This window comes from Culicoides brevitarsis, chromosome 2 (assembly GCF_036172545.1).
Source record: "Culicoides brevitarsis isolate CSIRO-B50_1 chromosome 2, AGI_CSIRO_Cbre_v1, whole genome shotgun sequence".
Classification (NCBI taxonomy): domain Eukaryota; kingdom Metazoa; phylum Arthropoda; class Insecta; order Diptera; family Ceratopogonidae; genus Culicoides; species Culicoides brevitarsis.
This window is the reverse complement of record NC_087086.1, coordinates 25,640,715-25,652,333: the sequence shown is the minus strand read 5'-3', so window position 1 is coordinate 25,652,333 and position 11,619 is coordinate 25,640,715. Positions and strand designations below refer to the sequence as shown.

The following is an 11,619-nucleotide window of genomic DNA, read 5'->3' as shown; positions in this document are numbered from 1 at the left end:
AAGTATTTGAAGCTGGTGTTGTTTCTTCGTGGATGGAGGCTTTGCGACAATTTCCAGGAGAAACTCAGGTAAGCTTTGGAATAAAATTTTGATTTTTAAAAAAGATTAGATCTAGACTGAAACCATTAACAAAAACATATCAAATCTGAAATCAGTTTTAGGCTTTAAATTCGTGGAATATTAACAGTTTTAATTCTTGAAAAAGTAATTTTTAATTCATACACCAAAACCCAACGTTCCGAACAAAGTATTTGCAAGTCGATATGAGTCGCCAAAGGACATTAATTCAGAAATTGTCACTTGTTAACGACGTTAAGCTGTTTAAAAAAAGTCAAATTAAAGCAACCATAAAGTATAATGCCTTCAATAAAAAAAAGCCAACAATCGGACTCTGACAACCAAGCTTTAAAGACGTGTTTGGAACTTAAAGAAAAATTCAGGTACGACAAAAAGGCTTTTCCATTCAAATACTTTCGCTCATACATACAAAAAAAATATGTCGATTTTGTACATCCCAAATTGATAACTTTAAAAATGGAACTCACAAGCACTCGCAATAATATCCCTGAAAGGAAAATCAAACTTAAGCTTCCTATGAATGTCATTAAGGAATCTGTGTCTTATATAACTAATATGTTGACCACATGTTTTCAAAATTTTTATAAGTACTCCATTAGATTTTCAACATTGGATGAAGATCAGTTTCTTTACTTCTTTTAATCCTCCAAGTGTTCGTATTTCCAAAAATTATATTTGATGGACTGTAAAATGCAATTTCCAAGACCTTCATGGATTTTAAACTAATAAAATTAATGTCTGTCGTTATTTTTGAGGCCTACTGCAGTAAATGTGTTGATGAAACAAATTCATTGGCAGCACATCTAATTGATCATTGTTCATAGTAGGTACTGAAATACTCTGATTGATGTAGTTTATTTTAAGTGGCGGTTAAATACAACGAACATTTTGTTTGTTAATCGCACCTTTTTCTTCACTCAAGAGCTCTTTAAGAAATCTTATCACTGCAATTTAAATTACTTTTCATTAATCATTTTTGGGTCAACAAGAGTCAACAATATCTTATCGCTAAAAAACCAATTATAAACAGCACCTTGCAATCAAAAAGCCCCCATTGAATGCACTTTTATCAACAACCAGTATATGCTCATATTCACATAAAATACACCTGTTATGTCATATCGATCACACCCAATGTCGTGTTCACATCCAATTTCTTTCGTCTACATTGCGATGATGATAACGACGACTACTTATGGAAATTTCGCCAAGACTAGACGACTCGAATCTGCATCGTGATTATCTTGATTGCGTGCAGTTTCGAATTTTGCCCTATTGTTTTTCTCCACATATAAGAAATTATCATAATAAGGAATGTTTAAAGTGAGAGAGAATAAGAAAAAAGTGAAAACAAGGTACAAGCGAATGTCGTTCATTTCCTATATAAATGCAGGCACGGAGAAAAAAATAGTGTTTAACAATATTATCTTAATGTGTTGCTATTAATGTTACATGACGATAAATGCTGTGTAAAGAATTAATTGAAACAGTAAGTCGATTGGAACAATGCAAAATACTTTTTTTACGGTAATCTGATATGTTTTCAATGAGCTTATGTTACGTCACACCTCGCTTTTGTGATAAGACAGACGCTGATGGTCCTCGTTTACGTATCGTTTAAATCTCCCTGCAATCAGACCTTGTCGTAAAGTAATTTTCCATCGATAAATGTATTTAAAGTCAGACAGCTAATTTACAGCAATAAAATTAATGTATGTATTGCATAAAGAAGACGATCTTGAGATGCATTCATTACAACATGCACGAACATGAACCAGTTTCACTTGAGTCACTTGAATTGCATACGCGTACGAATTTTTCGCATATATTTAAAAATAGTTTTATTTTATCGAGTCATAAACGCATAAAGAGTCATTCATGAAATGACTTCTTTTTTGTATCTGCTTTAAAAAAAATGTCATAAAATATCTGTTTTAATAATTTAATAATAATAAGCTGATTACTTGACGTCAAAACTTGGCATAGCGGTACAGGATTCCCGACAGAAAATCCCGGCGGGAATTGCCTATTTCCCGACAAAAAAAAGCAGTCGGGATCGGGAATCGAAAGGGAAGACATTTTAGCTTCCTTCTAGATTGATTCTATGAAGTTTCTCGAACATTCTATGAAGTTTCTCGAAGTTTCTATGAAGTTTCTCGAACATTCTATGAAGTTTCTCGAAGCTTCTATGAAGTTTCTCGAAGCTTCTATGAAGTTTCTCGAAGCTCCAATGCCCCAATGCACATTCTAAAACCTTGTTTATTTTTAATTGTTATGCTTTTTATAATTTTTAAAATGTACTTTTGCCTACAAGTTTCAATTTAGTGATTATTCAATTCCCGAATTGGAATTTAAATAAAAAAGCCCGATTCCCGACAGGAAATCCCGAATTGCCTATTTCCCGACAAAAAAAGCAGTTTTTTCTTTCTGGATTGATTCTTCAAGCAAAAATCCCGATTCCGATCCCGATTACGGACTTTCAAAAAATAGAGAAAATCGCTATGTCTAGTCAAAACCCAAACAACTCAATTTCGTAGCTTTAAACCAAAATAGAATGTCTTCTGAATGAGCTTTCAATGAATTAGCATGGATTAAATAGCTTCGGGCAAAATTTGTAATTAGATCAGCGAATTATGATTTAAAGATTAATAGAATTCTCTTTAATTTTTTTTGCGAAATTTATTTTTAAAAAATGATTCTTTGTTCATTCAGACATAAATATAATTTTATTTATGATCTGTGTAAGTTTTTCTGATACATTTTACCTACTAAAAAAAATAAAATAAAAGTGTTGGCTTCATAGCGTGACCGGTAAGTTTATCGTACAGAAATTAGGTAGGAACATTTATCTTAAATATTAAACGGTAGATTTATGAGTTGAACATAAAAATTTTTAAAATGAAAAATTTTTATAAATTTTGTAATGGGTAAGATTAAAAATGATAAAGCGCTGCAAAACTAAATATGATAAAATTTAAAATTTAATTTTAATTTTAAATAATTTCAATAACTTTAAAGTTTCATGTGATTTTTTGCCATGAGAAAAGTTTCCTACGATAACGTAGTCGAGCACTATGATTTTACTCAGAACAAGACAGTTTATTGCTAATTTAAAGAATATTCAGCGAACTTAAAACTTATAATAAAACCCTAAGAAGTTCTTTATTTTTCATTATATAAAAAAGCAGGGATTTCATGTAATGCTATAGTCGATATAAATAGATTAAGCAGTGTCGTCACCTCAAATTAGGGATTAAAAGTACAAGAAAATTCATTAACAAACATTTGGTAAACTGTGATCAATATGTGATTATTTTGTCAAACACTAAGGAAAACGAGAAGATGGAACACAGAGAATTAAGCGGAGCAAAACGTAATGCTGCAAAAGATGTTTCTAACGAAATGAACTCCAACATAGACAACGAACTAGCTAATTTTAGCAACTCACAATCGAATGTAAAAGTTAAACGCTGAAATGAAAAGAGAAGAAAGAACTGGATGTGCAAGAGATGAACTGTCTGTTTATGCAACTGGTCAAGATTAATAAATTTTAGATTTATTTTTTTTTTATTATTTTTGGAATACTTCATCCCGTATGATCAAATATTTAAAATTTATTGTTGGGAGGACCAACTTTTTTGAAAATAAACTAAAAATGCTTAACATTTTTATGAATTTTTTCATGTAATTTTTAAAAAATATCTCAAAAAACTTTGAATTGGTTTGCCAGAAAACGACTATGATTTCCACAATTGAAAATACTTAGGTTCTTAATTATATTTTAAAATTTTCATCGAACAGAAAAATTTTTAATAGTTTAATTTAAGTTAAAATCATTAAGGTAATTTTTTTTGCATGACTGGCACTAATGTAATTTTTTTTTTGCATGACTTTATTCCTTCGTTGCTTGGAAAAAAAATCAAAAAGATGGCATAAGACGGCAAAAAAATATTTTTGCACTACAATGCAACTGGCTCACAAGTTAAGCCGATTGCTTGCCACAAGTAATAACAAGGATTTTGCAGTATCACACAGTTACATGGAGCTAACATTTGGAGATGAAACTTTAATAATTTGATAAAAAGGCCTTATAAATGTTTTAAAATTCAGAAACTCGTTCTTAAATTTTAAATTTTTTATTCTATAAAAGTCTAACTCTAAATAACACAAAATATTATTTATTTCATGAAATTTTTAATTAGAGAAATTCGAGTATTTTTTAATTTATAAAACCCTGTCCCTAGCTAATAATCACTTACTAGACCACGTAGTACTCGACTAGACAACTCGCGATGCCATAGATGGTACATATTCCCATCGAATACACATCAAATACGACAACGTATACTTTTTTATACAGCAAGCCACACATGCAGCATTGGTACGTCTGTCCCTTGTACTCTGGCGCATATAGCATCAACTTAGCTTACTTCGATGTTTCACTTTCAGTTGAATTTTGTCGCGATCGCGAATGTGACTGTTTTTTTCATTACACTCGGTGAATTTGTTTATTTAACACAGAAAAAAACTGCAAAGTTTAAATAAATCACGAAAACGATTAATAATCCTAATTGTTTTGTAAGATACAAATTTATTATTTTTTTTTTTATAAATAAAATATTTTTTAAAAAATTAATTAAAGAAGATTCGTGAAGTGTCACAAAAAATAATTAATTTTATAAAAAAGTTATTGTCAGATAGACAAAAAAAAATAGGATGTCAAAAAAAATCAATGAATATTTAATTTGTTGTACAAAACAAACAAAAATGTGTATCATTCATCATCATCATTAACATTTAGTAGCTTGTTAAAGATCGTTGTTCGTTTTGTTCTGCGCGATGTTATTGCTGGCGGGTGACCTTCAATGTTGTTATTGTGCTTAAAAATTACCTTACATCATTCATGTAGCCAACAATGATAGCGTCTCTCGCTATATAAGCACATTTATTGTAAACTAACTAATTTTAATGAATTGTGGATTTTTTTTTCCTACATACGCATCTTGTCAGCAGCAAGTCGTGGTGCCTCATTTTATGTGTACTTTGAATTAATCATGAGTTTTTAGTTATCTTCTCGCATAATCTTGTTAATTACCTTCCATTGTGCTGCTCGTGCCCCGCGACTGTTGATGATATTCAATTTATTTGTGATAATAAGCTCATTAAAATTTTCTTGAATGAACAAAGTGTGTCTAGAGAACTTTGTCTCAAAGGAAAAATTATTAATTTTTAGTGAAAGGATTGATTTGCAAAATTTAATAAATGAAACAAATTTAATGAGAAAAAAATCGATGATGATGATGATGAATGAGAAAAAAAATTAAAACGTTAAAAAATCATTAATGAGACGTTACAAAAAAAAAATCAATTTAGACAAGTGCAATCATTAAAAAATATTAGCTTCACACAATAAAAATAAAATTTATGTTCATTTTTTTTTAACAGATTTTTTTGTTTTAAAGAAGCGTTAAAATATAAAATAAAAAAAAAAACATATGCAGAAAAACCAGCTACAAAAAATGTTACATTAGACAGCACATAAATAATATTCAACGACATTGTTGTCCTACTACCCATACAATTTTCTATTTATTGGATACCATGGCAAATTATGTGATATCATATTATTTGGTGAGTATGCGATGCGACACGAAGACGAAAAAAAAGATGTGCGATGCATAAATAATTGACCTTTTACCTGGTTTGTGGCTTCTTTTGTGCCATCACACCACAAATAAATACCAACAACGTCAGAATAGTTCGTTATGCAACATTTGAAAAATAAAAAACAATTTTACAGTTCATGCGTTCCGATATCAAAATTAATTAAAATCTTTTGTTGTTTAAAGTGAATGAGGTGCTCGATGATGAAATATCACATGTGCACCGTAAATGGGGTCAAAATCCTTGGCACATCACGAATTTTTTTTTCGTTTCGAAGATCAATTTATGGAGGAAATTGTGTTCTATAACGCGCTAAATGATAATCAGATGCTTGTTTATTTATTTAAAAATGAAGCTATTGTCTTGTCTTGGCAGTGTGCGTCGAATAGAAAAAAAAACAATAATACATAAATAATTTGCATTGTTCGAGACTCGATAATGCATTATAATACCGAATTTCTTGACCTCTCTTGCGAACCAATTGACCAATTTTTTCTTTGCATCTCATTAATATTAGGCCGTTCCGAATGGCAGAATAATGTTCCGACACAATGAACAAAATTCGGGATTTCGGCAATTTTTTCTTGCTAAATTCTTTATTTTTTTTTTGCACGTTGATAAGATTCGCGCAATTTTTAAATAAAAGTGAATAAATTTGCTGAACAACAAAAAATTTCTTTAAAAAAATTTAGGTATATGAATTTTAATAAATTTATTTAATTTTATCAAAATTTTTTCTAATAAAAATAAATTTTAAAAAAATTTAATTATGTAAAATAATTTTTCATGATTAAAATAAAAATAAAAAAAAATTATTAAAAATTAAGATTTTAATTTTTTAAATAAAATTATTAAATTTCGCAAAAAAAAAAAATATTTTTCAACAAATAAATAAAAAAAAAAAAATTTTGAAAATATTTTTTTTTTTTTTGAAAATTTAATAATTTTATTTAAAAAATTAAAATCTTAATTAGGTATTAATAATTTTTTTTTAATTTTTTTTTTACTTCATAAAAAATTATTGTACATAATTAAATTTTTTTAAAATTTATTTTTATTAGAAAAAATTTTGATAAAATTAAATAAATTTATTAAAACTAATGAATAGTTTTTTAAGAAATTTTTTGTAGTTAAGCAAATTTATTTACTTTTATTTTAAAATTACACGAATCTTATCAACGTGGAAAAATATAGAATTTAGCAAGAAAAAATTGTCGAATATTTATTTTTTTTAAATTTCTTCTTGTTTAATTTTTTTCAAATTCAAAAATATTAATTTAAAAATCTAAATCTTATTCTAAAAAATAATTTCTTTTTAAAAGCCTACAAAAAAAAAATAAATTTATAAAATATAAAAAAAATAATAAGTGGCCTCTTTAAAAAAAAAGTGGTAATTGAAGCGTTTATACATAAAAAAAATTACATAAAATTGTTTTAAGAAACATCTTAGAAGGGGCGTCATTTCAATCACAATTATAGTTATTACAGAAAAATTGTTACAAAAAAGCGCGAGAACGTCCAAGCCCATAAAATTACAAAAAAAAATAAAAATCATCACTCTTATTAATGAAAATAATTACCTGTCCATTGCTTAAGTAAACTTCCACTTCAAAAAAAAAAAAAATATTAAGTAAAAAATTTAATAATTAACTTACTTGATGTTTTACATTTTTTCTGGTGCTCAATTTATTTACGCCTATTTTATAGCATTTATAACACTTTATTATTATTACGATTTTTTTATTTTTATTTTTGTTCACACACAATCACCGCAGCATCTGACTCTCGTAGTGATTGTAACACAACACGCTTGCGGCATCAGAGTCGATTTCAACACAAATACGGGACCAATCGTTCCGCCGACGTCAACACAGCGTCCCGTGCCTCAGCCACCGTTCCGGGAACCAGCTCCAGTCTGGGAAGATCAATCCGATGACATTCCCAATCCAAATCCTTATCGGTGAGTTTTTTCTAAAAAATTAATTAAAATTAATTTTTTAAATGATTTTTTTCTTCGTTAGTTACATTCCTCCCCCTCCGTCGCGGCCACGTGGAGGTTTCGACATTTTCTCCAACTCCGTTGTAGAGCCCAGCTACAATAATAATAATAATAATGGTCGTTACAACAATAACATTCAGCCGCAAAGTCAAGTCGTAGGTTATCAGCATCATCATCCATCATCGTATTTCGATGACACTCGGCGATACAATAGTAATAGCAATAACAACTACAACGTTCCTAGTCTCTCAGTGCGATACATTCCCAATGTTGGCTTGAGATACTATGCCGTTGTGCCGATAATCGACGCGAAGTTACATCATCTCCAGACGAATCAAGTCGACTACAACAACTACAATAAAGATAAATATCTGTACAAACGTGAATATTTTGATAAACCCAATGGAAAATTCAATGCAAAGCTGAAAAAGTACAAGGCATACGAGATGGAAAAACAAAAGTTTAATGAAAATGTGCCGTATAACGTGAGTACTTACTTTTTTTTTAAATTTTTTTCTGCAAATTTTTTCGGTCTCTTCGGTTCTCAAAAAAACTAAAAAATAAAATATAAAAAAAAATAAAAATTATTTAAAAAATATTTTTAAAAGAGAAAAAAAATAAATGTTAAAAGAATATTTATACAGAAAAAAATATTTAAAAAATTAATAAATAAATATTTTAACAACATTTTAAAAGAATTGTTAAATATTTTAAAAATATAAAACAATTAATAAATAATTAATAAATACCTAATTATAAAAAATTAAAAAAAAATTTCATTAAAAAATAATAATTAAATTTTTTTTAAATTTCTTTTATTTAATTTTTTAATTTTATTTTTATTTTTTTTATTTTTTAAATAATTTTGATATTTTTTCCTAATGTTTATTTTTATTTTTTATTAATGTTTTGCTCGAAGATGATCCAAACGAGTTTTAGCAGTTTTTGTCACATCGCCTCAATTGTGCAAAAAAAATAGCTATAAAAATTATTGGGTCATGTCATTTGTCATGTTGCTCAAATATAAAAACAAATTGCGCGGTGCGGGTACAACACTACCGGCTTCTTCGGCTTTATGAGAAAATTTTTTCAAAATATTTTTTTTTTAATTAATAAGCATGCTGTCCGCTGTTGGCCATAATTTCATAAAATCGGTCGTCACAAAAACAGACAACGTTTTCGAATATTTGCATGAACTTTTAGTTCGACTTGCAATATTTTTTCTCCGTTTATGCTTTTTTTTCTTCTTATTTATTTATTAATTTGAAAAAAAAGAGAGAAACACGACAGATTAAATGTTTGTTTTATTTTTTTCTTGCTTGCTTGCAACTCGCTTCAAATTATAGACTCAATTATCTGTATAATTATTTTGCAATTTGTCATCTTATAGCTGATTTGAGAGGCGTGTGTTGATTTATGTCTAAAAAAGCGATTAATTCATTTTGGCTTGGCATGGCATGGCAACAGCACCTTTACAAGAATATGCCAAATTTAGTGCGTTCGCAAATTCTTGTCAACTCAATGCGAGTGATTTTTAAAAAGGGAATAAATTTTACTCGCACATAAATAATTTATAAAAATAAAAATTTCATATTGACGACATACCTGAGATTTTTGCAGACACTTGTGATTTATTTGCTCCTTGCGTAATCTCGGTTGATGGGTCTCTAGCTGTCCGTCTGTCTCACCGATAAATAAATAAAATTTAATTAAATAAAAAAAAACTTATCTTATTTTTTTTTGCAGTATTACAACAACAAACAACAAGTGCCAAGAAAGTCGTTTGATTATGTCAATAATGCTCCAGTTTCTGCGAATCCAAACAACAACAACAACAATAATAATAGCAACAACAATCACTCGTCCAATAACACAAATACTAATAACAATAATAGCAATACGAATAATACTAAAAATTACAACAACAACAATAGTACAAAAGATGCGGTCAGTAATAAGCAATAATAGAAAAAAATGATAAAAATTTGATATGAAACATTTTGAGCAAGCAATGACGACTATGGATGTAAATGCTTTAAATTGCAAATTTTGGATTTTAATTAAAATTTTGCTTTTGAAATTTTGTATTTTTTTCAAATTTGTGTAAATAAAATGTAAAATATTTTAGAAATAATTATTTATTTTTTTTTATTGAAGAAAATTTTTAAGGTAAGTCTAAAATCAATTTTTAAATAAAATAAAAGAAACAAAAAAAAAATAAGGGAAATTAATTTAAATTTAAAATTAAAAGGAAATAGTCACAAAATTATTTCAGAATGCAGTATATTTTTTTTCATTTTAATTCTTACAAAAAAAAAAAATAAAATAAAAAAAAAATAAAAATTTAAAAAAATATGTAAAAAAATTAAAATAAAAAATATTTGTTCAATTAAATTTTATCCAAAAGGACAAAAAAAATCATGTTCCTTATTTTTCTGCTTGCTTCATACCTTGTTTATTTTTTCCTTACAGTAACAAAAGATCTTAATTGTTCAGACACTTGACTTTTGTGGTTTCCTTTATTATCATTATTTAAGTCGACTTTTGTTAAAAATAACTTTTGTCCTTTATTTATTGAAAAAAAAAAAGTTTTTTCTTACCTTTTTTTGTATTTCAAAAAAAGGATCAGAGAAAAATTTTTTGTATTTTAAGGATTCTGTTATCCTGGTACAAAATTGATTCCAGTTTTTCAAATTTCTCACGATATTTCTCAGGAAGAGTGCAGGTAAACATTTTTTTATGGATTAATTTTTTGTTTTGATTCTATTTTCTTCAATTTTGTGAAAAAAATAAGATTTTTTTAAAGGTTTTTATGTTATTATTAGATTTATGTTCTCAAGAAAGGGTAAAAGAATAGATAATAATTCATTGTGAGATTATTTGTGATTATCTTCTTTTATGATAGGATGTCCAAAAATTTAATGTGAAAAAAAATATTTAATTCTTGAACAAATAAAATATTAAATAATAATTAAATATTAAATAATAAAAATAAATAAATAAATAAAAAAAATAAATTAAAATAAATTAATTTTTTAAATATTAAAAAATTTTCAAGATATAGTTTTTCATTTCATTAAGATTAAAAATTATTTAAAACAATGTTGCAAAATTTTTCAATCCAACAAAGTTTCATATCTTATCTACCAAATTCTTTAGTAATGCGAAGTGTGGACACATGCGAAGTGTGGAAGCCAAAGATAAAAATCACGAAACCCACAAAATATTTGACTCTTACCGTTATTTCAAGCAAGTGTTTCTATTCAAAAAAAATGATTCCGTGACAAAATTTTGATTATTTAACAGACTTCACCTTATCCAAATGTCACGCGCCAAAGATAAAGGAAAACCAATTAAAGTTGTTTTTTTCTATGTTAAAACAAGCATTTCCTACTAAAAAAAACCTTCCCATAACTCATGTGTAATGGCGAATTATCTCTCTCATTCACTTTTCAATATTCAAATAATTCTGGCCTTGACGTGTCATATTCTGTCAAACAATATCTTCTAACGACTGTGTTAGATTGATGGTGGTTTCCTGGACTGTCACTTGTAATAAAAGGTAACTTTCTAGATGATTTAATTATTTTTATACAAAGAAAAAAAAAATAAAAAGTGTTGAAAAATTGACAAATTTTAAAAAAAATTAAATGTAGAAAAAAAATAATAATTTTTTTAAGAATTTTTTTCATATAGAAATAATTTTTTTTTGTATTTTTGGTGAAAAATATTTATTTAAAAATTATTTAAAAAATTAAATTTATTTTTATTTAATTTATTTAATTATTTATTTTTAGTTAAAAATTTATTTATTTTAAATATTTATATTTAAATGTTTTTATTTATTTTTAAATTCTTTAAAAAATCCGTCTTATCAG

The 11,619-nt window shown here is 27.0% G+C and overlaps 1 protein-coding gene across 2 annotated transcripts; it reads left to right on the top strand.

Moving 5' to 3' along the window:
• The first annotated feature begins 4,545 nt into the window (after nt 1-4,545).
• LOC134829223 (uncharacterized protein DDB_G0287625-like) lies at nt 4,546-9,835 on the top strand. 2 transcript variants are annotated; one of them, XM_063842221.1, is made up of 5 exons: nt 4,546-4,656; nt 5,524-5,709; nt 7,518-7,702; nt 7,764-8,226; nt 9,488-9,835. In XM_063842221.1, exons 2-5 carry the CDS (start codon nt 5,680-5,682, stop codon nt 9,704-9,706), a joined length of 897 nt encoding a protein of 298 aa, XP_063698291.1. In that variant the 5' UTR covers nt 4,546-4,656; nt 5,524-5,679; the 3' UTR covers nt 9,707-9,835. The 2 variants fall into 2 exon arrangements, with proteins under 2 accessions (XP_063698291.1, XP_063698292.1); XM_063842222.1 differs by having other exon boundaries at nt 4,558-4,656; nt 5,541-5,709.
• The last annotated feature ends 1,784 nt before the right edge of the window (nt 9,836-11,619 follow it).

What these genes read in the sequence shown, in the direction of transcription:
- LOC134829223 (XM_063842221.1), top strand. Translation starts at nt 5,680, where the DNA reads ATGGCAAATTATGTGATATCATATTATTTG. An exon ending in ATGTGATATCATATTATTTG is followed by an intron (nt 5,710 to 7,517) that starts GTGAGTATGCGA and finishes CAATCACCGCAG; the next exon opens with CATCTGACTCTCGTAGTGAT. An exon ending in CCCAATCCAAATCCTTATCG is followed by an intron (nt 7,703 to 7,763) that starts GTGAGTTTTTTC and finishes TTTCTTCGTTAG; the next exon opens with TTACATTCCTCCCCCTCCGT.